The 27,906-nt window shown below is 43.9% G+C and overlaps 3 protein-coding genes across 5 annotated transcripts; 1 reads left to right on the top strand and 2 right to left on the bottom strand.

The window, feature by feature from the left end:
• The first annotated feature begins 256 nt into the window (after positions 1-256).
• On the top strand, positions 257-6,919 carry LOC111966658 (syntaphilin-like). Of its 2 annotated transcripts, none has more exons than XM_023991516.2 (5): positions 257-388; positions 1,972-2,062; positions 2,275-2,409; positions 2,766-2,915; positions 3,200-6,919. In XM_023991516.2, exons 2-5 carry the CDS (start codon positions 2,019-2,021, stop codon positions 4,467-4,469), a joined length of 1,599 nt encoding a protein of 532 aa, XP_023847284.1. In that variant the 5' UTR covers positions 257-388; positions 1,972-2,018; the 3' UTR covers positions 4,470-6,919. The 2 variants fall into 2 exon arrangements, with proteins under 2 accessions (XP_023847284.1, XP_023847282.1); XM_023991514.2 differs by having other exon boundaries at positions 1,948-2,062.
• LOC111966674 (peptidyl-prolyl cis-trans isomerase FKBP1A) lies at positions 6,694-8,588 on the bottom strand. Of its 2 annotated transcripts, none has more exons than XM_023991543.2 (5): positions 8,483-8,588; positions 8,320-8,367; positions 7,696-7,808; positions 7,322-7,494; positions 6,694-7,134 (listed from the first exon to the last, which is right to left on the bottom strand). In XM_023991543.2, exons 1-4 carry the CDS (start codon positions 8,568-8,570, stop codon positions 7,366-7,368), a joined length of 378 nt encoding a protein of 125 aa, XP_023847311.1. In that variant the 5' UTR covers positions 8,571-8,588; the 3' UTR covers positions 6,694-7,134; positions 7,322-7,365. The 2 variants fall into 2 exon arrangements, with proteins under 2 accessions (XP_023847311.1, XP_070300665.1); XM_070444564.1 differs by having other exon boundaries at positions 6,694-7,160; positions 8,483-8,581.
• An 11,156-nt stretch (positions 8,589-19,744) lies between these two features.
• LOC111966956 (sodium-dependent lysophosphatidylcholine symporter 1-like) lies at positions 19,745-27,579 on the bottom strand. The gene is made up of 12 exons (XM_023991892.2): positions 27,466-27,579; positions 27,030-27,154; positions 26,786-26,918; positions 26,059-26,137; positions 25,815-25,904; positions 25,158-25,279; positions 24,994-25,077; positions 24,626-24,709; positions 24,421-24,533; positions 23,946-24,089; positions 20,598-20,771; positions 19,745-20,361 (listed from the first exon to the last, which is right to left on the bottom strand). The coding sequence occupies exons 1-12, from the start codon at positions 27,571-27,573 to the stop codon at positions 19,998-20,000; spliced, it is 1,620 nt and encodes a 539-aa protein (XP_023847660.1). The 5' UTR covers positions 27,574-27,579; the 3' UTR covers positions 19,745-19,997.
• Positions 27,580-27,906: the final 327 nt, after the last annotated feature.

Below are 27,906 nucleotides of genomic sequence, written 5' to 3'. Positions count from 1 at the left end.
AGGCTGAATATTGAGGTGATTTCCCACATTTAAAGTTCCTTAGTATGAGCTATGACGCTATTTGTGTAAACTTCAGAATTGTAATCCTTGGATGTCACTTGAGTATTTTTTAATTATTGTCTTGTTGAATTTATTTAATAACATTCCGACCTTGTTTAGCATTATCTAGTGCAATTATTGCGTGATTCCACTTTATTTTGAAGGCGTTACAGCAAATTCCGCTATTGTGGCTAGCTTCACACAGGTGGCTCCCGGCATGGACTCACATCAGTAGCACAGTAACCATCTACATGCCACTGGTGACGGTTCTCAGGCGTCCATACACAAGTCCGACGGGGACATATTCTACTCCACGATGTAGGACTATTTATCGGCCTGCGCAAAAATGGTAAATGTTGGGAATCGTAACATCTTGTTAGTGTACTGCTATGTCAGAGATCACAGTCAGGTAATCGCTGCATCAGAGAGGAGGCTGGTGTATTGAATCCCAGTAGCCTATGTAGGGCACAGCCAGGGCTAAATTCGTTTGTCACCTATTTCTGCCTCGTCCCGAAGATTCCAAACGTTGGATGGAATGTTTGGGTTCACCGGAAAGTGATGTTGGCTGGTAGGATTTTGCTTTTAGATTTGCACTGGTATATAATCTATGRTATAGTAGTTGTTTTCTATAATGTCAATGTCTCTCGTAGTGACGCACGGAGATGCAACTGATATTTTTAGTGCTAATGGCTTTCTGCGTCTTGTCCATTCATCAACAGCGCACGCGTCTATAGGAAAAGAAGACATTGATTAAAATATTGGCAATTTTAGTGGCAATATTCAGTTTGTTCATGAGCGAAAAGCCTGTACAGCGCTCCTTGCCCTTCTGCATTGTACAGATGACGTAAAGCACCATGCTCAACCTTATTCAGTAATTTCACAGAAACCTAGGTAGGTGGCATTAATGTGAATCAAATGATCAGCCAACATTAAACCTTATTCCCGTTAATTCACCCTCATCCTACAACCCAGTTATGCCGTCTGATGCTGCTCACAATTACATAAGAAGTACATTGCTTGACCCACCACCTGTTGTGCAGGGGCTCTACATTATCCACTGTAGGGTAGGCCTAGTTGTGATCCCTGGCTCTCCCATGCTTTCCTGTATTGATCAATTGTACTGTGTACTCAAATGTCCCATTGGCACAGTGACAGTAGACAACCATATCACATGGCATATCACAGACATGCCATGTCTTTGTATCTCTGAGCTGCTTTGTGCTCAGCAGGGATTTTCTCTTTGATCATACTTTTTTGCTCTATTATTGTTTGAGCTAGGCTGCTCAGCTCAGTCAGCCACAGATGTGCTGATGCTGCAATCCTGTTTGTACAACACTTTTWAAAAATCAGTTTCTGTACCAACTGGTCTGGTTTTGTTTTGTTATGTTATTTGTCATTTTTGGCTCTTGGTTCATTGGATTTTGCCGGTGGATATTAAGATTTCTGTTTATTCCCGGCTGTCTGTGGTTACCAGGGATGGGTTGTGCAGCAGTGAGATGGGCGATGGACTCACAGAATGCCCTGTCTCTGTCCTGGTCTGTCCTGTGAAAGGCTTCTTTATCTGTTGAAGGGCTCCTGATGGCCAGACTGGTTTACTCATCAATGGGCTCCTAACATGCAGGGCAGTCATGGCCACAACAAACAGTAGGCCTACCACCCCCCCCCCCACCCCCCCACCCCCCCCACCCCAAAAAATACTTTATTATCTTATGATGAATGTGTATTTTTAATACACAGCTTGAGACCATGACARAGGATTATGTCCTTGCCCAGGGATTAAAAGTGGTATCTGGTGGGTAGAGGAAATGTCCACAAAATGGATTGCTTTTCTATGTTAGTTTTTAATGGATTATCTCCTGTCTACATCCATTCTGTTTTCTCTATCTTTGTACATTATGTATTGTACAGTCCAACTGTAAGCCATCTTCCTAGACTTCATCTTGGAGCCAGCAGCAGAGTGATAGTGGTGGTCCACACCCATGTCACTTCCTCCCAGTCGGAAGCCCTCTGCAGGTCAGCGCAGGTACTGCTGCTGCCGTCTCTTGCTATTGTCTTTTTTTGCTGTGTGATGATCCCAAGTGATGATGTATGAAAATGTTAGGGTAGTATAGTACCACATGTATATTGAGTGAGTTTTTGGAAGCAATCCATTGATTTTGTTTGTTTTCTTAATGTTTGTGACTGAAGATAAGAGTCTCATCAATGTGTAACATTAACATAGCCTCTCTGTTACAGGCGGTCAGTGGCTACTAGCAGTGGGCGCCATTCCCATAGCAATGCCTCCAATACCAACACTTACCCCACCAACACTTACCCTGGCAGGGCTAGTGAGGGCAGTCCTACAGCCCGGACATACCCTGGCACACCCAGGTAAGACACAGCATCTGTACATCAAATGCAAGACACAAGCAAACATTGTTTTGTTTTAGGAATCTTTTTAGGAATCCTACAGCCCAAAATATCATGCAATAAAAATGATTCAGAAGAATACCAAGCAAATGTTTTCAGAAAAAGGTGCAGCATCTGCCTTGCAATAAAAGGGGGGGGAAAGCATTTAATGTAGTCTTGAGATTCATAATTTATTTTAAAAACCGAAAGACCCCACTGATATCTTCTAGCCTCTTCCCCAGCCTCTGTTATGATGGCAGTTTTTATCTGATGATTGATCTCTGATGCATAACTGGTAACCACTATACACTCTCCTTCACACCCCTATGCAAACCCAGGTGTCAGGCGAAGCACACCACCTGCAGTGATAACCATGGGATCCGTCCCCCCACACCAGAACAGTACCTCACACCCCTGCAGCAGAAGGAGGTGTGTATCAGACACCTGCGAGCCAGGCTAAGGGAGAATGTTGAGATACTGCAGCACAGGTGAGTCCGGAGGGATGTGTTGTGACACAAGCAGAATGTTCCTGATCAATGTGATACTTCAGATCTAATGGCCAATAGAAGTGTCTCATTCACAACCCAGCTCTTGGGTTGCATGTAACCACGCTATGACTACAAAAATAGCAACATCAATAACGGTCTTCCATTTCACTACAGAAACTGGGATTGTATCTCATGCCTCTCAAGGCAAACAACACATTGATTACTTTTCCTTGGGAAGCCCTCATATTCTCAAACCCCTCCCCCTCTCTCCTTCTCTCTCTCAGGGACAGTGAGATAACTGAGATGAGGACCCAGTTGTGTCGGATGCAAGAGGACTGGATAGAGGAGGAGTGTCATCGTGTGGAGGCCCAGCTTGCTCTAAAGGAGGCGCGCAGGGAGATCCAGCACCTACATGAGGTTGTGGAGACAGTACGATCAAATCTCGGCACCCCAGAAAAATCCCCCCACAATCAAAAGCCATACCTTTCACCGCAGGGACCCAGACCTGTCAAGTCCCGCTCCTGTGGTTGCTCCCCAGCCAGCACCCTGAACCGCAGCACCACCTACACCCGGCTGAGCAGTGAGGGCCTGCATCTGGGCCTGCATCTGGACCGCAACGGAAACGTCCCAGGGCCTGACCTGCGTGCAGCGGCACGGGCAGAAGGGGGACGGACCCACCTGCTCCTGGAAGCAGCCCTTCTGTCAGAACAAAACCCAGCCGGCTCGGCCCGTGGCCCCTTCTCCTCCACCATGCCACACTCCTCCGCCTACGAGAGACTGTACAGCGGGGGGGCTGTCCTGCCTGTCTCCCACTCCTGCCATTCCCTAGGTAACAGCTGCAGGTGCAGCGGACACACCTACATCCCGCATCACCACCTCTTCCTGCACCTCCCTCAGGAGGAGCCCCCGGCTGCAATGGCAGCGGCTGCTGCTGCTGCCCCCGTGACAGATGTGAAACCGGAGGTCCGATCCCAGGCCTGCAGCCCCACCATGACCTGGGTCTCAGAGGAAGGAGGGGGAGAAGAGCTAAGCATCATCTCCCTGGCAACAACCGACATCACCCCAGCCTACTCTGAACAACAACCGTTCCCTACCTTCTTGTCAACCTCCCCTCCTCCCCAGCTCTCCTACAACCTAGAACCACTGCCTCCAGATGGCCCAGTGGAGATGACAATAATGCCAACAGTGGCCCAAACCTGCCAGCCCAAGCCTGTGTCATTGTATTCACCAGAGAGGCAAGGGAGCGTGACAGTGGTGGAGAAGGAGGAGGCTGTTGAAGTTGAAATCGTTGTGGAAGGGGAAGAGGGGGAGGAGGGGGCTCCCCAGCGGAACTTCTGGAGCCGATACTTCCTGGTGGACCTGTTGGCGGTGGCCATGCCGGTAGTGCCAACAGTGGCCTGGCTGTGCCATGGGGCCCCGCGGGAGGTCATGCCTGTCTACCACATTGGCTCTCTGCTACGGGGTTGCTGCGCTGTGGCCCTTCACTCTCTGCGACGCAGGGGATGTGGCCGGGGCCATGACCCCACAAGCATGAATGGGGCGAACAATATCTGACAACTTTACTCTTTAGTCCCCTGACTCCCCTCACAGCAACCATGCAACCCCAACCTCTTACGAGCCACAGCCACAAAGGCAATTATACAGACTTTGATTTGGACTTAAACTCCTATTGCTTTTTATTCTCCACCCACCACGTCTGATTTGAGGATGAACTTGAGATTTACATGATCCGATTGTATTGCAGTTGACCTTTGTGAATTTTGTTTATTGGTTACAGCAGACAGGAATTAGGCTAATTGTATAGTTCAAGCCTGTTTCTGTTAGATTTGTAATCATGCCTTGCTATCAAAGAAAATCTAATGCAATAGTGATTTGATGGGGAATGCATGAGCCTGCTTAAATTGACTTTTTGACACTAGTCTACAGTGTCTCCCGTAACTGTACATTGCATGTAACCCTGAGAAATGTTCAGCCTTTTGCCATTACCTCACTTTAAACAGACTTGCTACATTTGAACCTTGAAGACTTTGATGTATGCTTCATGAATCTTCTAGTGTTGTCTTTGAAATTGGGGTGAATATGGTTCATCTTGTTAGAAACATCAGCAACATTTTATTTTAGTTTCTAGAGCTAAGTGAATGAGGGATCTGAGTAGGAGTTCTAGTTGAATGTCTTTGAAAACTTTATTTTCTCAAGAAAATAGATAGAAAGATACACGTGTTTGCACAACGACCAAGAGATAGAGAATCTATTACATTTCAGGGATCCAAAGTTTATCTTCTGGTTTCATTCATTTTATTTATAGTCCAAGGATAAGATAAACATTCTGAATAAGACTAGCACTGTCATTATCSATGCAAATGCTGAATGCCAGTGCAAGTCATAAAAAATGCCAACTAGGTATTTATTGTTGTTAAGGCACATATACCATTTACTAAATTTCGCAATTTACAATTAAGAATATGATCAATAGTTAGCCTAGATATTTGTTTCAAACATTGCACTTTTTTTCCCACCTTTGGGACTATACTGTACTACTTGAAGTTTGTAGTGGCTTTGCATGTCATCAAACATTAACCATGCCAGTCTTCTTTAGAGCCACATCGTGCCGCTAATGCTACATTGACGACAATTATTCAAATTCAGTGGTCAAAATCAATGAGGAAAAAGCAATGATGAAATGTCTTTACTTGGGTTGATAAATTGCACAAAAAGCTGTAGAATGCAAAGTGTAAATAGGTCTGGGTGTATTTCCTCTTCCGTTTGAAAATAAACTGAAAGTTGCCTTTGTGTGTCATCTATTGAAGTGTGCTCTGAGAGAATTAAGGACGCATTAGAGACGCCTGGGAATCAATATGAAATAAAAATAAATTCAAAGTCTCTTTTTGAAGTTGATAGAACATCCTGTCAAAAGCTCTAAGGGATGAGGAACAATTGTTTTCAACCAATGGGGTGAGAGTTGACTCACTGTGTTTGGGGAAATTTAATTTTACAGATGCATAGCTTGCTGAACAAGTTCCTTCAAATCTRGTTTTAGCACTTTACTAATCCTCCTCTGAAAACAAAATCATGCAACTTCACAAATCTTATGGTACAATTATGGAATAGTACTGTGAATGATATTTGGCCCAAAACAAAGGGTCTCTTTTGCATTCCCTTGTGATTACTAATGGTGTTCAAACATGCCCTCAGCACTTCTCAGAGCAACACTAGAAATAATTGGTATACAGTTGTCAGATACTGTGCAGCGTTAAATCAATGATACAAGGAAAATTGGAGAAATCAGACCAAACTATCCTAGTTTAGAGAACAAGGTCAAGCCTACTGGGGAATAAAGGGTGATAATTTTATAGAAACATACCATMTAAAAATTCACCCATTTTGTTGCTTGAGGATAACTACACCTGCCAGCATGTGAGTTCTGCACTATAATAATGACCATCTTTAATTACACATGTAATATTTGGCCTTACCAAGTGTGTGCCACGCTTGTTTGTCTATTCAGTGTTTAATACAGAAAGGTAACGCTACTGGGGAAAATATATATTAACCAAATCTTTAAAAAATGATTTAAAATGAAAATGCCACCCAAAAAACCATTTAGCTATTTGTTTCATTAGTCCATTGTTGGTAGTCCCAAAATATTTTGAATGTCAGCAATCATACCAGCAGTATTTCTGTATTTTGAAATATCTTGAAAACTTGATTGCTGACTTGGAAAACATTTTGGGTGGTTTTCATTTCAGTAAACTTCTGCAATCCAATTACATTACTCCAATCCATTTGGGGAAAGTCATTTATTCATATTTTTATTTCTCAATTATCATGTCCACAATAACACATTTTCTGAAAAGCAAGGCCACTCAGAGCCACAAGAATGAGATCAAATTGAATATTTGTATAATGATACTTTATCCAAAATTGTGTCAGTACCTACCCCTGATGGCAGGTATGACTTACAAATTTCACAACAAAAAAGACCATAAAAAMATACATAACAATAAAATGACATGACATCTGAAAGGTATGGCCTATGACTTGTTAGGGTGTTCTACTACAAGATATATCAAGAATAAGGTATTTTAAGCAAGTGACACATTTGAATGTAAATGGAAAGGAGAGTGAAGTGGTAAAGCTGTAGATGTGAGTCTTTTACAGGAGTCAAGTGCATTTATCTTCCTTTTGCCTTTTCGTCCATGTTCCCGAGATAGGAGTCAACCTGTAGAAGGGGACAGGGATGCAATTCTGTGGTTAACAGAACAGACACGRCATAGGGGATTATGAGAGATGAGCACCAAAGCTTGTTAAAACACACCAATGAGCACTTAAGCTCATACAACTATAATGTACTCCAACAATGTAGTAGTGCAATTTGAACAGGATATTTGTCTGTAGAATTGTCTCACCCTGAAAATCTGAGTGGAATTAAACATGTAAGTGCACACAAACATCACTCCAGGCCCATCAGCTCCACGTCAAAGATGAGGGTAGAGTTGGGTGGGATGATACCAGGGTGCCCTTTGCTGCCATAGGCAAAGTCCGGCGTGCAGGTCAGAGTTGCCCTCTGGCCCACACTCATCTGTGGGGAAGGTGAACCAAAAAGAGAGGTCATAGTATTATTGTCGAGACACCTCTAATATAACCCTATAATGGCTTGTGTCCTTGCAAATCACCCACAAGCCAATTTTTAGATTTTCTAAATGATTGAAACAAGTGGTGCAATCGTACAAGAGAATAATGGGGATATCTAATGCAAACACACCCAGGAGACCCTTCTTACCTGGCCAACCCCCTCCTCCCAGCCACGGATCACCTCCTGCTTGCCAATCTTGAACTTGAAAGGCTTGCCCCTGTCCCGGGAAGAGTCAAACTTGGTTCCATCAGTCAGTGAGCCTGCGATAGGATTGAGAGAAGATAAACGTTAGTTATACTTGCCGAGTTAAATTAAATAAATACAGCCGTGTACCTAAATTACATTATGTCCCCTCCCAAATTGTTAGCTAGTATCCATGGATTAAAATATTTAATTACAGTCCACTGGACAAACATTATCGGCTACTGGCTAACTAGCCAACTTATTTGCTAAAGATACATTCATCTTAATTAAATCCATTCTCACTGATTTGAGAAAACTGTCAATTAGCTAGCTTGCAAGTAGTAGTATGGCAACTAGCTACAAACGTTAGCTTAGCTGGGGTGTAACGTTACAACTACTTTAACCGTAGAAAAATGACTTTATTTAAATTAACTAAGCAAATCGTCTAACTAATTGTTAATGTCCGTTTGTCCGTTTGGCAGATTACACACATTATATAAATATAACATTTACTTTGTTGCCGACGCAAGTGGATAACTGACAATAGCTAGCTAAGCTATCAAGCAAGTGGCTAGCTTGCTGACTCACCGACATAATGCACAACGCATGTCTGTCCTTTTTTGGGAAATGTCTGTCCTAAAAGATGGAAGAAATTGAAAGAATTAGCTATGTATTGTGTTAACGACKTAATATTTTGAATTTAGCAACATCCTCTTGACTAATTTAATCATATTTACTGTTTTTTCCTTACCATCACCCGGGGTTATGGTCTCGATTTCTACTCCCATTTTACTCTCCGACGCACTACAAYGCAAACGGAAACTGGAAGTCAAGCTCATTGAATTCAAGAAAGGGGGAGGGCATTATAAAATGGCCAATACCAGTTATATGATGAGAATTAGTGTATGCCTACTTGGTCATATTTTAGTCGCATCTACATTGATGTAGTGTCATTTTTCAAGGGAGATGATGATAACGTAAAAAATAACAACTGGTTGACAATCAAACATTTCTAAAAAGATACAATAATTCAAGTTGATGTCATTAACACGTTTACAATCTAGTTATGCGAGTAGTCATACCATATTTAAAAAAAAATAAGACAACCGTGATGGCAACATGACGTTTCGATACAATGTTATAAGTGCCTACAGATAACTTGTTCGTTCGACATCTTTTTGTGTCGGTAAAATGTATTATGAAAGAAAAGGCGGTGGAAACGCCTTTATGCGCAAATATTGATATAATAACCATCCTGTTGAAGTAAACTTTGAGTCACGCGATGATATCATAGATAGATCAGATATCCCACCGGATGTATAAGTGTGAAGCATCCGGTTGGCGTTTCTACTCACTACCAAATATGGTGATGGAGGAAGCTCTGTGGCCGGCAGTGGGAGAAGATGGAGCAATATAGATTTCTGCCGACATTTTCTCAACCATTAAACATTTGATATCAATACCGTTTTCTGTTCCCAAAACTAGAATATGTTACGAACAGAGTGGACTAAGTTTTGTAGATTTTACACTTTGCCAAAGTAAAAAAACAACAACGTTGTTTAGGGGTGCAAAGGCGAATGTAGTTATTGCACATGTGCACTTCATGGAGTAGGCGTTACACAACGGAAATATGCAAATATCTTGCTAGCTAGTGCTTGGCTCTGCCCCCCTCCTTGCTTGTCCTGCCCACGATTACTCATTTGTTCCCATTAGAAACGACAGGCTGTGGTCTATCTTGGGTTAGTTATTACAAATATTTTATGATATGGTGAGTGGTCCTCCCACTACAACTTGGAAAACAGTGCAGTTTCTTCTTCTTCTTCTCTGGTATAATGGCGTTTGCAACAATTGGATGTGCATTCCGCCACTTACTGTGCGGGTGGAGAATAAGGATTCCAAAAAGGAAATAATGTGGGGTATTTTTTTTATGTGGGGTATTAATATCTTGACTCATCCTGCCACCAGGCGGAAGGACATGTCATTGAGTGACTAGCATAGTCTATCAAGTGAAATATAACAGAAGACATGTGCTCCGAAGATCAATACAGGTTACTTCTGACTTGGGTAGATCCACGTCTTCTGTTCTATTTCACTTGAGAGACCATGCTAGTCACTCAATGAAATATCCTTCCGCCTGGTGGCAGGATGAGTCAAGGTATTAATATCAGAGTAATTCCGTGCCATGGGTGTGATGCGCCCCATCCCCTATAAATACCTGGGCGGATAGCATCACTTCCTATTTTCTTCCATTGGCTACGCAGGTGAGCGAGAATTGGATATAGAAGGCGAGTTTTACGTTGAATGTGTCGAGTATACTATATTTTGGGTGAAGCATGCTCCTCCCAGCAGTTCTCTGCAGTGTTTTGTCGTCTAAGCTTTTTCTTACAGGTCGACACCATGCTACGAATTAGGGTGAACTGGTTGGTCCAACCTGTTCACGGCGCAAATCTTGTCTGTGTCTTGTCTGTGTCTGTGTCTGTCCGCCGGTTTGCCTCCCGGCTAATTGCGTTACCTGTTGCTTATTAGCTTCAGCTGGATGCTAGCCTCTTCTCTCAGGAGACTGAGTCTGGGTACTGCACCTACCCAGGCTAGGGAAGCCTGTGTGTTATCTAGCTCTAGCTAGATCCCCGGGTCACACCTTAATGTCCAAGCTTTGCATCCTAGCTAGCATACTCTCTTACTGGCTCGAGCTACAGCTGTTGCCGGAGTGAGATTCAGAGCATCTGTTCATAGGACCTATTTTCACACATAGTCTGTTACTGTAACGGCTGTTGGAAGGAGCGCCCTCTTCATCAGCTGATCTGCAGGAGCTCATCTCTAGGATTCTGAAAGCTCTGGATATTAATCCAGAYCCTAACAGCAGCCCAGGGAGAGTGTACATTCCTCAGTTCCCCAAGTACTCCAATGATCTGCATCAAACTTGGGCTCAGGCTAACTCAAGCCAGTGCAAGCCTTGGACATTCATGGCTTCGCCCGAGGAATTGGTACTGGACCAGTACCCAGTCATGGACCCCATTGTTGCGATCATGTTCTCCCAGACAAGGAGATCATTGGTAAGTCTCCCCGCTGTTCTCATCGGGCTGCTGATGACAACTTAAAGGACAACTTCTGGCCATGGTGGCTCGCCTCATGAATACAACCACTCTGCTGCAGGCATACCTGCATGGTCTGATAGCTCGCCTGTCCACCGACGGTGACCCTGAGCTGACAGCTGAAATGACTGGTATCCACACCCCTCTCCCTCTTAAATGGTGAGATGTCACGTGCTAATGGCAAAGCCCTGTATACGGTCATCTCGTCATGCAGACCGCWTTGGCTCTCACAGACAGATGTCAACCTCCGTGAAGAAGGGCACCAAGTGTTACCTTTCGGCCTTTCCCTGGTACCAAGAGCATTCACAAAATGCATGGATGTCGCTATAGCACCCCTAACATCAAAGGGGATGATGGTACTAAATTACCTAGACCAGTGGTTCCCAAACTGTTTATAGTCCCGTACTCCTGCAAACATTCAACCTCCAGCTGCCTAGGCTCTCTTGTTCAGATATCGGTAAGTGGACTGGAGGCAGGGCATGAAAGGGATAACGAATCCAGTTGTTTGTGTCATCCATTTCGGGAAAGTACCTGCGTAATTGTGCACCCAACTCACTCAGGTGCTTCACGATATCACATTTGACATTGTCCGTAAGCTTGAGTTAATTTGCAGACATAAACAATACAATGATGGAAAGAGTGTTTCCCTTGTTAATGCAGACAGAGAAGAGCTCCAACTTCTTAATCATAGCCTCAATTTTGTCCCGCTCATTCAATATATTTGTGAAGAGTCCTTGTAATCCTAGATTCAGATCATTCAGGTGAGAAAAAACATCACCCAGATAGGCCAGTCGTGTGAGAAACTCGTCATCATGCAAGCGGCCAGACAAGTGAAAATTATGGTAGGTAAAGAAAACTTTAAGCTTGTCTCTCAATTTAAAAAACAAAACTTGTCAATACTTTGCTCCTTGATAACCAGCGCACTTCTGTATGTTGTAAAAGCATTACATGGTCGCTGCCCATATCATTGCATAGTGCAGAAAATACACAAGAGTTCAGGGGCCTTGCTTTAACAAAGTTAACCMTTTTCACTGTAGTGTCCAAAACATCTTTCAAGCTGTCAGGCATTCCTTTGGCAACAAGAGGCTCTCGGTGGATGTTGCAGTGTACTCAAGTGGCGTTGGGAGCAACTGCTTGCACGCTCGTTACCACTCCACTATGTCTCCCTGTCATGGCTTTTGTGCCATCAGTGCAGATACCAACACATCTTGACCACCAAAGTCCATTTCATGTCACAAAGTGGTCCTGTCCTTTAAAAATATCCTCTCCTGTTGTCCTGGTTTCCAGTGGTTTGCAGAAGAGGATGTCTTCCTTAATTGACCCCCTATAAACATAACGGACATAAAGTTAAGGTCGGAAGATTACATTACAAGGTTGGAGTCATTAAAACTCGTTTTTCAACCACTCCACAAATTCCTTGTTAACAAACTATAGTTTTGGCAAGTCGCTTAGGACATCTACTTTGTGCATGACACAAGTCATTTTTCCAACAATTGCTTACGGACAGATTATTTCACTGTATTACAATTCCAGTGGGTCAGAAAATGATGTCATGGCTTTAGAAGCTTCTGTTTGGCTAATTGACATCATTTGAGTCAATTGGAGGTCGACCTGTGGATGTATTTCAAGGCCTACCTTCAAACTCAGTGCCTCTTTGCTTGACATCATGGGAAAAATCAAAAGAAATCAGCCAAGATCTCAGAAAAAAAAATTGTAGACCTCCACAAGTCTGGTTCATCCTTGGGAGCAATTTCCGAATGCCTGAAGGTACCACGTTCATCTGTACAAACAATAGTACGCAAGTATAAACACCATGGGACCACGCAGCTGTCATACCGCTCAGGAAGGAGACGCGTTCTGTCTCCTCGAGATTAATGTACTTTGGTGCGAAAAGTGCAAATCAATCCCAGAACAACAGCAAAGGACCTTGTGAAGAGTCTTCCAAATGAACAATGACCCCAAGCATACTTCCAAAGAGGTGGCAAAATGGCTTAAGAACAACAAAGTCAAGGTATTGGAGTGGCCATCACAAAGCCCTGACATCAAACCTATAGAAAATCTGTGGGCAGAATTGAAAAAGCGTGTGCGAGCAAGGAGGCCTGCAAACCTGACTCAGTTACACCAGCTCTGTCAGGACGAATGGGCCAAAATTCACCCACCTTATTGTGGGAAGCTTGTGGAAGGCTACCCGAACCGTTTGAACCAAGTGAAACAATTTAAAGGCAATGCTACCAAATACTAATTGAGTGTATGTAAACTTCTGACTCACTGGGAATGTGATGAAAGAAATAAAACCTGAAATAAATCATTCTCTCTACTATTATTCTGACATTTCACATTCTTAAAATAAAGTGGTGATCCTAACTGACCTAAGACAGGGTTATTTTTACTATGATTAAATGTCAGGAATTGTGAAAAACTGAGTTTAAATGTATTTGGCTAAGGTGTATGTAAACTTCCGACTTCAACTGTATACCAGGATCTGTGCCAGGCCCGCCACGTCTGTTGACTCATCCAGCTGTAGCACATAGAATTCAATGGCTTGTATGTGAAGCAGTAATTGTTTCAAAACATCTCCTGCCATGTCACTGATGCGTTGTGAAACAGTGTTGATTGACGAAGGCATTGTCTGTATAGTTTTTTTGGCCTTTTCCCCCGGCATTGTCCCAGCTATATCCGCTGCAGCAGGAAGAATTAAGTCCTCCACAATAGTTTGGGGCTTGCCTGTCCTAGCCACTCGGTAGCTCACCATATAAGACGCTTCTATCCCCTTCTTATTAATGGTATCTGTTGCTTTTATACATGCCTTACTACCCAAAAGTCATCTTAATTCTCGCTCAAAAAACTCCTGTGGCTTATTTTTTAAATTGGCATGTTTTGTTTCTAAATGTCTGCGCAACTGTGAAGGTTTCATTGAGTTGTGAGATAGTACTTTTGTACATATAACACACTGTGGCAGAGGAAAGGCACTACTCCCAATGTAAGTGAACCCCAAATCAATGTAGTTCTCATCATATTTGCATCTCTTCGATGGTTCAACGTCGCTGTCTGTTGGGAATACCTGACCTGAACGTTTGGCTTATCTGTTCTCAGTCACGAGAACAGGCAGCAGCAGACATGACATATCTCCTGAAGCATATCTCAGCGCTAAGCCTCAGGTTGAACATGCAAAAAATACACCTGGTCCCCACACAAACTGTGATGTTCGTGGGCATATGGATCAACTTGTCTCTTATGAGGGCTCACCAAAAAGCGAGTTCAGAAAACTGTAGCTCACCTCAATCCTTTTGTCCAGAAGGTGACTGTTCTTCAGTGTCAGAGACTGATGGGTCTCCTCTTCGCAGCCTCCCTTTTGACCCCATTTGGCCTTCTACACTTGAGACCCATGCAGAGGTGGTTCAATGCTCAATGTTTAAATCCCAAGCAAAACAGGTATGACTGTGTCTAAGGAATGCACGCGAGCCCTGGCAAGATGGCGATCCCTGAAATTCCTTTTCAGGTGGGATATGTCTGATTCCATCGGAGGGAACAGGTTCAAACAGACGCCTCCTTGATAGGCTGGGGAGTAGTATTGAAGAGGAGGGYGGCCAGCGGGACATGGAGCTCCAGCTGGTCCAAACAACATGCTGGAGTTGAGAGCAGTCCAATGAGCTCTGCTCAACTTTTTCTCACAACTGCGAGACGTGATAGAAAAATTACATATTTACCTTATTTGTTTGATATTAATAGTTAGCAATTAATACTTAACAAATAGGATATTTCTGTCCTGTTAGTGTCTGTGTTTTTATGGTCTCCACTCTACTTCCCTGCAACTAATCTGGGCGTATGGTCACTGGAGATGGTTTGAGCTGACAAATGAGTTAAAGACTGCATTACATAGACAAGATGTGGTGGGTGTAACCGAGATAGAGATAGCCAGGAGGAGTTTAGAACAATTCCTCATTGTCTCAAAATCATCCTTGCATCTGGGAAACTAAGCCAGGGTGGGGTTAAGACAACAACCCACGTGCAGATAACGACAGGATGAGCCCAGAGTGGCTTATTATGCTCCTTGGTTTGAATGAGGGGGGTTGAACCAACAATGACTGAGCATTGCTAGTGTCAGCTATATATAGGACTCTGCATTTGTGTAAAGGTTAGGTTACTCGGTCCAAAACTCAAGGGKGGATCAACCAGCCTCATTATTGAAATAATAAATCGATATTAAATAAAGATGATTGTTTGAAGAAATGACCAAATCTCTCTCAGTACTGAATTTCCACGACAGACAAACATGTGCTGGTACAGACAGCGCCACAGTGGTAGGGTACATAAACCACCAAGGGGGTCTGGGTTCCATCCGCCTCCACCAGATGGTACATTGCCTTCTGCTGTGGTCACAGAAGAATGTGGCCTAACGAAGAGCTGTACACCTCCCAAGGATTCTGAACACTGCAGCGGCAATGCTGTCCAGGGAAGGGCCTCCGGAAAGGGAGCGGCGACTACACCCCCCCCGCCCCCTCCCCCACCCCACCCCCAGTTCACTAGGCCTAGATGCTCTGGCCGAGGAAGAGGCTGTACGCCTTCCCCCCCCGATCCCGCTCATTTCAGCGACTCTGGACAGATCCAGGGAAGCAGGTCACCAGGTCYTTCTGATTGTTCCGAGATGCCACTGGTTCAGCACAATACTGTCACTCCTAGTGGGTACAGCATGGGAACTACCTCGGAGGCTGGACCTATTGTCACAGGCGGAGGGCAGCTGTGGGCCTGGTCGCTGAACAGCGAAAAGCTGTTCAGTCTGGTTGTTGGTCTGGTTGTTAACATCTTACAAAGTGCCAGGGCCCCCTCCACAACGTCAACCTATGACTATCAGGAATCAAGGTAAGACCCAAGTGCAGACTGTGTGAAGTAACAATGTTTATTGTAACCACAGGGGCCCTGTRACCACAGGGGCAAACGACAGGTCAAGGCAGGCAGGGGTCGATAGTCCAGAGCAGAGGCCAAGGTACAGGACGGCAGGCAGGCAGGTTCAGGGTCAGGTCAGACAGAGGTCGGTAATCCAGAGGTGGAACAAAGGTACAGGATGGCAGGCAGGCTCAGGGTCAGAGACAGGCAGTGGTCAGGCGAGCGGGTACAGGGTCAGGACAGGCAAAGGTCAAAAACCAGGAGGACAAGAGAGACTAGGAGAAAAACAGGCGCTGAGAAAACCGCTGGTAGGCTTGAACAAACAAGACGAACCCACAACAGACAGACAGAAAACACAGATATAAATACACAGGGGATAATGGGGAAGATGGACGACACCTGGAGGGGGTGGAGACAAGCACAAGGACAGGTTAAACAGATCAGGGCGTGAAAATGACACAAGGTAGCATGTGTTCTGCCAGTGGTGTGGGGAGCAGGGGGTTGCTCCAGAATTTTGCAGCATAAGAACTGGGCTCCAGTTCTTGAGGTCTTTGTTTGATGCTGGCAGGGCTGCATCCATACTTAAGGTTTACGCAGCAGCCATTTCAGCATGTCATGATGAACAGCAGGATAGTCCGCTAGGCAGCCACCCGCCCATGGCAAGGTTTCTTAAGGGAGTACAACAATTACAACCCTCGAGAGCTCCCTCAGTTCCCAAATGGGATTTGRATCGGGTTCTTGGAGAACTATCCAGACCTCCCTCCAGACACTATAGACATGAAACATCTCTCTCTTAAGACAGCGTGTCTGGTGGCCATCGCCTCTACCAAAAGGGTTGGCGAGCTCCATGCTTTTCTGTTAGTGATGAGTGTTATTGTTGTCATGTTGTGTTGCTACCATGTTGTGTATTCATGTGTTGCTGCCATGCTATGTTGTTGTCTTAGGTCTGTCTTTGCTAGTGTTGTGGTGTCTCTCTTGTCATGATGTGTGTTTTATCCTATATATATWTTTTWWTTTTATTTTTTATCCTCTTTCCTGGCAGGAGGCCTTTTGCCATTTGGTAGGCCGTCATTGTAAATAAGAATTTGATCTTAACTGATTTGCCTAGTTAAATAAAGGTTAAATAAAAATATTGTCTTGGCCCGGGTAAAGCGAGCGTTACTCTGTGGCCTAATTCAGCCTTCCTACCAAAGGTCCTGCCCTCAAGTCACATGAACGGGGAAATGGTGCTAACAGCCTTATCCACCTCCATGCCCACTGGGGCTCATGATGTTGATGTATGCGYTCTGTGTCCTGTGAGATCCCCAAATGAGTACGTGGAGAGGTGATCTGCCGCTCTGATCAGCTGTTTGTGTGCTTTGGAGAAAACAACGGTTGTCACGTTGGATTGTAGACACTAGTCTGCAAGCATATAGCCTAGCTGCCCATCCAGCCCCATCCTTTGCGGTAGCGCACTCCACCGGGGGAATTGCCACCTCCTGGGCACTGCTTAAGGGAGTCCCCCTCTCTGACAGATCTACGGTTGCCAGCTGGGCATCCCCCAGTCCTTTGCAAGATTTTACTGGGTGAATGTTGCTAACCCTTACAGTGTGAGCTCAGCTGTGCTTGGTGCTACCCTTACCTCCCAACAGTAACTTGTGGTTGGTCCGGGTACTGCCTCAAGCACCTATGGTGATGTGTTGCTCTAGGCTGTGCCCTACGGGAACCGACTTACTCTGGTATTGTCATCCCATTGAGTGACTAGCATAGTCCCTCAAGCAAAATAGAATGAAGGTTACTCACTCACGTAACCACAGTTCTATGAGCTATGGACAATGCTAGTCTAGCTGTTTGATCCGTTGTAGGCTCGGTAAGAGTCTTGAGGAAGTGAAGCTACGCGCCCAGGTATTTATAGGGGGTGGGGGCATGCGCATCACACCCGTGGCATGGATTTACTCTGATATTAATATCTTGACTCATCCAGCCGCAAGGATAACTAGCATAGTCCCTAGCTCATAGCACTGTGGTTACATGAGTAACCTTTGTTCTTCATCAACACAATTAACCAAAACAAGGCCGCTTCTAGTCACCTTGATTAAATCCACCTTTCCCACTGCTCTCTTCACAGTCCTCAATATTACCAAAATCTCCAAAATGAAGCTCCTTGTCCTAGAAACGCAGTCTAACAAGAAATGCATTATTGGACCGATCCTTCTCTTCTACTACTTTTGCTTGTTTCGTTCCATTCCTTGATTTCACAATTTTCCATTAATTGTCCCTTTTTATTACCCTGTTTAGATTTAAGCAACAACAAAAAAAAATTGCCAACGGAGACCAACCATGCAGTTTATTAGGCTACAGTTTAAATAAATTATGATGAACTTCACAGAGTGGTGAAAGTGCACTGTGATCTTGATATGCCTTTCCAATAAATATTGAGGGTCTCATACTGGTGACATGATTGATTCTGGACTTCCGTTAGACAAATACAAATATTCTCGCTCTTATCCATAATAATCTCATCCTATAGACCAGCCTACATGCAGAGCCTACCCCCACTGTATCTGTAATCTTTTGGCTAGAGTGCAAGTGCAAAGTCCAGAGTAAGCACATTTTCTATTTAACCCTACAGTTTTTGTGACAAAACTATCAGTAGAGTTAAATGAGATGGAAACATACTAAACTTTAGATTTTTATTCGGTACATGAWTTTTTTTTGTGTGTATTGCGTCATCACGTACTGATTTTTATCCGCAAAAAAGGCAATTTAAATAAAATTCATGTAACTTTTATTTAGTGGGAGGCAACTTCATGTGTGGTGACAAATGGTACATACTGTATCAACATAGAACACATGTACTGTTGGGTACAGTATAAAGGATTAGAAGCATTCTATAAAATCCCAGGGTATATACAAACAAAAACTTAGAGCTAAGGAGTTTGATGGATGTTTGCACAAATTCTTAGATTTGAATGGGAGAGCTCTAAACCTGCACCCGGAGGCTAAGGAGCTAAGGGGCTATACTGGTCATTCAGTGTGTGTGTTATGTCAAATGCTATTTGTTCCCCCTTCTTCCTCACTCATTTTTTGTAAATGTCACTGAGGGTTTTCTGACTTGTTCCAATTACCTTCCTACTGATGCCAGCAGCATACCACCCTGCATACCACTGCTGGCTTGCTTCTGAAGCTAAGCAGGGTTGGTCCTGGTCAGTCCCTGGATGGGAGACCAGGTGCTGCTGGAAGTGGTGTTGGAGGGCCAGTAGGAGGCACTCTTTCCTCTGGTCTAAACAAAGATTCCAATGCCCCAGGGCAGTGATTGGGGACACTGCTCTGTGYAGGGTGCAGTCTTTYGGATGGGACGTTAAAYGGGTGTCCTGACTCTCTGAGGTCATTAAAGATCCCATGGCACTTATYGTAAGAGTAGGGGTGTTAACCCCGGTGTCCTGGCTAAATTCCCAATCTGGCCCTCAACCATCACGGTCACCTAATAATCCCCAGTTTACAATTGGCTCATTCATCCCCCTCCTCTCCCCTGTAACTATTCCCCAGGTCGTTGCTGCAAATGAGAACGTGTTCTCAGTCAACTTACCTGGTAAAATAATGGTAAAATTAAAATAAATAAATAAAAATTCTTATTACCCTGTTCAATGGGTTCTGACTTGTGTTCCCTAGAGCACCAAACCACCTCACAATATTAAAGCCTAAGATGGATTCTATAAAGCATATATAAAATGCTTGTAGGATTGATTGGTGTACATTCAAACTTCCTCAATTTCTGTAGAAAGAACAAGCGTTGTTGACATATTGAATGAATGTGTTCAATGTTTCTTTTGAAGGAGAGCTTGTTGTCAATGCTGGTTCCTAGGTATTTTTAGTACTCCACTCGCTCAATGATCTGTCCGTTAATGTCCAGTGCTTGGATGCTAGTTTGGTCTCTTCTGAAGTCAATGACCAGGTCTTTGGTTTTGGTTGCATTAATAATCGTTAGACATAAAAGACTGACAATCATCAGGAAATCAGTTCAGTGATTTTTATTTAGGAAATCTGTTCCCAAGTATTCCCACACAAATATAGGCATATGTGATTATATCCCAATGTAATCAAGGTTTGAAATGATTTAGTTTTTGTCTAATACTATATCTGTTTAGGATTCTTATGGTCAATTTACAGTGTACAAATTATTTAAAACTATGTTCCGACCCCCCGACCATCCGCTCAAGTAAAAATCGTCTCATGGCTGAATGTAATTGGGGACTGCTGGTGTAGAAGATCCCACCCGTGACATTGGCACAATTGTTTATATATGATTTTTTAGACAAATGTAATTTTACATTTTCCTTCAGACTTGTTAGACATCCTATGATCCGATTTATGTGAGCAGTGATTAGAATTTGGCCAAGAATTCCATAGAAGGTTATCCAAGTTGGTCTTAGATACTTGTGAATGGGAACTAAAATCAGGCCTGAACTCCAGTGGATTTTGTGATTGGTTATTTAACTTTTTGGAGCCTCTGATGTTGTGACTTTTCAAGGTAGGCTTGTTTAAAATACAACAGGACTTAGTTGGCTGTAACTCGCCACATGACTTCAGACTGGACTCATGTGTTTGGTGTCTTGACTGATGAATGTGTGATCCTATCTTCTCTTCTATATCAGTTGAATGTATGGCTTCAACACTGAATAGAGGGAAAACAAGAAAACAGTTAGTGGCGTAGGGCTACACATATTCATATTCATCATCATGCACATACAAACATCAATAAAAGAGGAAGTGTGGCACAGGATGTTTGAGAATCATAAACTCAGGAATGTGTAAGGGAAGTTGTAATGCAGTATGTTGGATTTAGAGAGGAAGCTATAGTCATAGTAGGAGCACTAAGGCAGCCTATTAGAAGGAGTGTGAATGACTCACTCTCTTCCTAGCTCTCTTTGGAGCTGGAGGCGTCGATCCTCGTTGATGGGGTACAGGTGGAAGAAGACCAGCCCTACCAGCAGTAGGGTGATGGGCACAGGGGCAAACAGCACAATAAGAGCAGTCACCACTTCCTCACTATGGCTACAAGCACCTGCACGATACCCCACAAAACTGCAGTACAAACAAGCATACAGTGGGGGGGRAAAAGTATTTAGTCAGCCACCAATTGTGCAAGTTCTCCCACTTAAAAAGATGAGAGAGGCCTGTAATTTTCATCATAGGTACACTTCAACTATGACAGACAAAATGACAGGCAATGACAGAGGTCAAACGTTTTCTGCAAGTCTTCACAAGGTTTTCACACACTGTTGCTGGTATTTTGGCCCATTCCTCCATGCAGATCTCCTCTAGAGCAGTGATGTTTTGGGGCTGTTGCTGGGCAACACGGACTTTCAACTCCCTCCAAAGATTTTCTATGGGGATGAGATCTGGAGACTGGCTAGGACACTCCAGGACCTTGAAATGCTTCTTACGAAGCCACTCCTTCGTTGCCCGGGCGGTGTGTTTGGGATCATTGTCATGCTGAAAGACCCAGCCACATTTCATCTTCAATGCCCTTACTGATGGAAGGAGGTTTTCACTCAAAATCTCACGATACATGGCCCCATTCATTCTTTCCTTTACACGGATCAGTCGTCCTGGTCCCTTTGCAGAAAAACAGCCCCAAAGCATGATGTTTCCAACCCCATGCTTCACAGTAGGTATGGTGTTCTTAGGATGCAACTCAKCATTCTTTGTCCTCCAAACACGACGAGTTGAGTTTTTACCAAAAAGTTATATTTTGGTTTCATCTGACCATATGACATTCTCCCAATCTTCTTCTGGATCATCCAAATGCTCTCTAGCAAACTTCAGACGGGCCTGGACATGTACTGGCTTAAGCAGGGGGACACGTCTGGCACTGCAGGATTTGAGTCCCTGGCGGCGTAGTGTGTTACTGATGGTAGGCTTTGTTACTTTGGTCCCAGCTCTCTGCAGGTCATTCACTAGGTCCCCCCGTGTGGTTCTAGGATTTTTGCTCACCGTTCTTGTGATCATTTTGACCCCACGGGTGAGATCTTGCGTGGAGCCCCAGATCGAGGGAGATTATCAGTGGTCTTGTATGTCTTCCATTTCCTAATAATTGCTCCCACAGTTGATTTCTTCAAACCAAGCTGCTTACCTATTGCAGATTCAGTCTTCCCAGCCTGGTGCAGGTCTACAATTTTGTTTCTGGTGTCCTTTGACAGCTCTTTGGTCTTGGCCATAGTGGAGTTTGGAGTGTGACTGTGAGGTTGTGGACAGGTGTCTTTTATACTGATAACAAGTTCAAACAGGTGCCATTAATACAGGTAACGAGTGGAGGACAGAGGAGCCTCTTAAAGAAGAAGTTACAGGTCTGTGAGAGCCAGAAATCTTGCTTGTTTGTAGGTGACCAAATACTTATTTTCCACCATAATTTGCAAATAAATTCATTAAAAATCCTACAATGTGATTTTCTGGATTTTTTTCCCTCATTTTGTCTGTCATAGTTGAACTACTATGATGAAAATTACAGGCCTCTCTCATCTTTTTAAGTGGGAGAACTTGCACAATTGGTGGCTGACTAAATACTTTTTTGCCCCACTGTACATACAAACACACATTATACACACGCATAACATAAATACATACATTGAAATACAGTGTATTCGGAAAGTATTCAGACCCCTTGACTTTTTCCACATTTTGCTACGTTACAGCCTTATTCTAAAATGGATGAAATAGTTTCCCCCCCATAATGACAAAGCAAAAACTGTTTAAAAAAAAACTACGGAATATCACAAAAAATGAAATCACATTTACGTAAGTATACAGACTCTTTACTCAGTACTTTGTTGAAGCACCTTTGGGAGCGATTCCAGCCTTGAGTCTTCTTGGGTATGACGCTACAAGATTGGCACACCTGTATTTGGGGAGTTTCTCCCATTCTCTGCAGATCCTCTCAAGCTCTGTCAGGTTGGATGGAGAGTGTCACTGCACAGCTATTTTCAGATGTTAGATTGGGTTCAAGTCCGGGCCCTGGCTGGGCCATTCAAGGACATTCAGCAACTTGTCCAGAAGCCACTCATCCGTTGTCTTGGCTGTGTGCTTAGGGTCGTTGTCCTATCGGAAGCTGAACCTTCGCCCCAGTCTGATGTCCTGAGTGCTCTGGAGCAGGTTTTCGTCAAGAATCTCTCTGCACTTTGCTCCGTTCATCTTTCTCTCGATCTTGACTAGTCTCCCAGTCCCTGTCACTGAAAAACATCCCCACAGCATGATGCTGCCACCACCATGTTTCACCGTAGGGATGGTGCCAGGTTTCCTCCAGACGTGACACTTGGCATTCAGGCCAAAGTGTTCAATCTTGGTTTCATCAGTCCAGATAATCTTGTTTCTCATGGTCTGAGAGTCCTTTAGGTGCCTTTTGGCAAACTCCAAACGGGCTGTCGTGTGCCTTTTATTGAGGAGTGGCTTCCGTCTGGCCACTCTACCATAAAGGTCTGATTGGTGGTGTGCTGCAGAGAGGGTTGTCCTTCTGGAAGATTCTCCCATCTCCACAGAGGAACTCTGGAGCTCTGTCAGAGTGACCATCGGGTTCTTGGTCACCTCCCCGACCAAGGCCCTTCTTCCCCGATTGCTCAGTTTGGCCGGGCGGCCAGATCTAGGAAGAGGCTTGGTGGTTACAAACTTCTTCCATGGAGGCCACTGTGATCTTGGCGACCTTCAATGCTGCAGAAATGTTTTGGTACCCTTCCTCAGATCTGTGCCTCGACACAATCCTGTTTCGGAGCTCTACAGACAATTCCTTCGACCTCATGGCGTGGTTTTTGCTTTGACATGCACTGTCAACTGTGGGACCTTATATAGACAGGTGTCTGCCTTTCCAAATCATGTCCAATCAATTGAATTGACCAAATTTGGACTCCAAATCTAGTTGTAGAAACATCTCAAAGATGATCCGTGGAAACAGGATGCACCTGAGCTCAATTTTGAGTCTTATAGCGAAGGGTTGGAATACTTATGTAAATAAGGTATTTCAGTTTTTTATAAATGTGCTACAATTTCTAAAAACCTGTTTTCGCTTTGTCATTATGTGGTATTGTGTGTAGATGGATTAAATATAACAAATCAATTTTAGAATTAGGCTGTAACGTAACAAAATGTGGAAAAAGAGAAGGAGTCTGAATACTTTCCGAATGCACTGTAATAATGAAATTATGTTTTACATAATGAGTAGGAGAAAAAGGGAGAGGGAGAGCAGGAGTAGGTGGATGAATGACTCACTGTAATGTCATGGTTGAGATTCCAACAGACAGACCTCCCCCCAGCTTACTGCAGAAGGCATAGCAGGAGAAAAACAGGGGCTCCAGGTCCTTGCAGCAGGGGTTTCTCAAGGCAAAGTCATCTACCACGTCCGGGAGCATGGACCTACATGAATAATAAGAGACTGGCTCGCAAATCAGACCACACGCAGATTATGCACCAAACACTGTCTGGGTGAATTGATTGAAGTGTAAAACAGTTTATATTAGTCAACTGGCCAAGTGTCAAATCAGCATCAGAATATTCAACTCCTGACAGGTTGTCATGGGGAGTTATGAATGAAGTATGCCCCTCATCACACAAGTCAGCATTGTGTGTGTTTAGAGTCATTCAAAGTGACAGAGGCAGAGACAGAACTGGAGCAGAGTGCAGTACAGAGTGGAGACATGGCCCTGAGCCAGAGTCTTGGCCTTCTAACTGCAGTGTGCTGACTCACCAAGGCAGCAGGAACATGGTTGCCAAGCTGAATCCTAACATCACACACATGGTCACAAAGAAAGGCAGGTTACTGGGTACACAAGCTATGATTGTTACAGCTGGGATGAAGAGCTATAAAAAAAATACAAAAACATTGTAAGTCTCACATAGTAAGTATTTCAGCATAAACATTGTCATAAAGGGAGAAACAATGTTATGCTCACAGATAGGCCGATGAAGAATGTGGTCTTTTTCCCAACTCGTACCAGGATTGCCTGCCACAGTGGAACAGCTATAGTGGCTGTTATCTGTTAGGACGAAGAAACAAACAATATCAAACAACAAGAGGCTGTATTGTGGCTGTAGTTTTCCCTTTAATAAGGAAATGACAGCGGTTAGCTTCCAGAGACGAATACCAGCTACACATATATGTATCACATCATAAAGAGTATGATATGCCGGATTAGATAACAATTGTGTTCTGTCACCTGTGTATTGGGCCAATCAGACAGTCCTTTTTGCAGTCAAGAGGGTGTGGGGTGTGTGATATGACTATGTGTGAGGTCGACGGAACTGAACAGAACTGTCTTACCAGCAGAGCCAGGAGAAGGTGTTGGAACTGGGCCCCAAGCCCAGCTACATGGGTACAGAACAGTGCAAAATTCCCCAAAGACATCTAAAAAGGGACAAATGTGCATTAGCTGATTCAAGATGTATTAGTTGATTTATTTAGATGCAGTCCAGGCTAGCATTTACCTGAAAGGCAAGTGCAGCAAAGAGGAGCCCAAGGACCAGTCGTTGGTAAGGAATGTGGCACACTAGCATCTTTAGAGTGGTGAGATAGGACAGACGCACTCTAGCCAGACTATAGAGGGGAGCTGGAGACAAAATCAGAGAGAGGTATTTGCTTTGTTGTAGAAAAAATTAATTCAAAAGACTTACCAAAACTTTTGTTCCAAGCCCATCATTTAGCCCACTTCCAAAGCTACACAAGCACAAATTATTCACATGTCTGCATAATGCACAAAAAAACACCTAGGCCTATGGGTAAACAAACAAGACAAACGCACATACTTGAAATGCAAACACACACATGGATGCAAGTACATGCACGCACGCACACACACACATGCACACACACATGCTAAGAACAGTTAATTACTGTGTAATGTGATATCCCTGGGACTAGGTAAGTTCACTTCCACTGACAAAGAAATTCTGCTAAACCAACATAGTAGAGGAGTGTTATGTTCTTCAGTGTGTGTGTGTCAGTGCTGGGTTAGGTTAGTGTTTGTAACTGGAGAGTAGTTACTCGTACCATGCCCTGCTGTGTAACTCATAATGGTAGTACCGTGGCCTGTGGTGTGACTCATAGTGGTAGTACCGTGGCCTGTAGTGTAACTGTCTATTGACAGGCTGCAGCCATCTCTGTGTTGTATACAGCCACAACCTGACCCTGAATTGCTGAGGCCACCAGCATCGCCAGCATTTCCACACTCATCCCTATCACATAGAGAGGGAGAGAAATAGACAGACCAAGGGACTGGTGAAGCTGAAAAAAAAACAACTAAGAAATTTATGATTTCATCCATTTTTACTGTATGCCATTCATCATTACAAGATGGAAAACAAGAGAGAGTGGATGTCAAGCTCTTACTGTAGGCTGTGGTAGAGTCTCTGTCTCTCTGGTCTCCACCCAAAAACATGGTCAGCGAAAGATAAGGCACATTAAAACACTGTCAGGAGATAGACACGGAAACCATGGTGATGGTGCAAAAAAAGGGATATGTGATACTGTACTGTGAGTCAATAATTGCACCTTGTAACCATGGACACGCTGACACAGGAAGAGTATGGCACACAGTAACCCTAAAGGAAAGTGGTCATTATCAAGAGGCAGCGATGATAACCCTGCAGAGATCAGGCTACAGAAAGCAGCTAAGTGATTTGTTTGGGATACATACAGTAGTAATGATAGGATAAGTGGTCCTCTGTAGCTCAGTTGGTAGAGCATGGCTTTTGCAATGCCAGAATAATGGGCTTCATTCCCAGGCCCATGTGTGAAAAATGTATGCACACATGACTAAGTCGCTTTGGATAAAAGTGTCTGCGGGTTTGGCCGGGGTAGACCATCATTGTAAATAAAAATGTGGTCTTAACTGACTTGCCTAGTTAAATAAAGGTTAAATAAAAAATTAAAAAATGTTTTTGTATATTATTTTACAGAAATGGAGCAAGGCAAGCAAGGGTTGAGGATGTAGACTAGAGGATTAAGACTTGGAGATGGGGCTGAGTGGTCAAACTGTATGTGAAGAAAGAGAAGAACAGCCTTGATGTTAACAGGTTGAAATGTCTCATCCAGCGGATGAAATTGTAGATCTTACAGTCATGAGGGTCTCAAACAGGCAGCTTGCTGTGAGGTACCAGGGAACACTGAAGGCTTGAGACATGGAGCCTTGGGGCATGAACCACAGCAGGACATAGGAGAGGACCCCAAAAGGCATAGCGAGAACCACCCTGAAAAACACAAAAATACAGAAAGGGATGCTCTGAGAAGGACAGCAAGAATGGATTGCACTGGCCAATATCAATATCAAAATGGAAGAGGTATTATTGAGATCCACTGACCATGGCATGAGTTTGCCAATRGGTGTCAAGCCACTGCGGCTCACCAAGTACCCCACCAGTGGGTCTGTTACAGCATCCCAGGCCCGACTCACAAACAGGATCAGAGAAACATAGAAGGCTTCGATCTGCAAAAGAGCAAGGGACAGACGGGACTCAGACACCCCCTCAGAGCCTGGTTCCTCTCTAGGTTTCTTCCTAGGTTCCTGCCTTTCTAGGGAGTTTTTCCTAGCCACCGTGTTTCTACATCTGCATTGCTTGTCATTTGGGCTTTTAGGCTGGATTTCTATATAAGCACTTTGTGACATCTGCAGATGTAAAAAGGGCTTCATAAMTAAATGTGATTGATTTGATTGAGACAGAGACCAGCCCAGAGAGGTTACACAGACAGACATGAGACAGTGGACTGTACAGACAGACAATGAGTAACATTACTGACCTGTACAACGTTTAGCAGGAAAATCTGTAAGGAGAAGCCAATGGCAGCAGTAGTAATCTGATATGGCACACCTCCCACGGCATAGCACAGCTTCCTGGACAGAGGCATCCCTGCCGGACGCTACAGTGATCGGATATATTACAAAGACACACACAAATTGGTCAGACATGCTTGAGAGAGAGCGCGAGAGATTGTTAGGTTGTTAACAGTGTTATATTTAATTAATTCATACTTTTAAAGCTTACAGGATCTCATGTTTCTCTGTCCTATTCCACAGTGGAAAACATACCCTGTCTTGGTTTACTAAGCACAATAAAAGGTTGTTAACAATGTTATATTTAAGAAATTCAAACGTTTAAAGCTTACAGTGGTCTTGCATTGATGACTGTCCTTGCATGTGTTTCCATCTTGCCGTTCAATGGTGTGGGGGGGTAAATGACT

The sequence above is a fragment of the Salvelinus sp. IW2-2015 genome, linkage group LG7 (genome assembly GCF_002910315.2).
Source record: "Salvelinus sp. IW2-2015 linkage group LG7, ASM291031v2, whole genome shotgun sequence".
Taxonomy (NCBI): Eukaryota; Metazoa; Chordata; class Actinopteri; order Salmoniformes; family Salmonidae; genus Salvelinus; species Salvelinus sp. IW2-2015.
Note: the sequence above shows the minus strand (reverse complement) of the source record. Positions and strands in the feature narration are given on the sequence as shown.

Bases quoted from the DNA above. Each gene is read 5' to 3' on its own strand.
- LOC111966658 (XM_023991516.2), top strand. From the start codon at position 2,019: ATGTCACTTCCTCCCAGTCGGAAGCCCTCTGCAGGTCAGCGCAG. The intron at 2,063-2,274 runs GTACTGCTGCTG...TCTCTGTTACAG, and splicing joins CCCTCTGCAGGTCAGCGCAG to GCGGTCAGTGGCTACTAGCA. The intron at 2,916-3,199 runs GTGAGTCCGGAG...TCTCTCTCTCAG, and splicing joins GTTGAGATACTGCAGCACAG to GGACAGTGAGATAACTGAGA.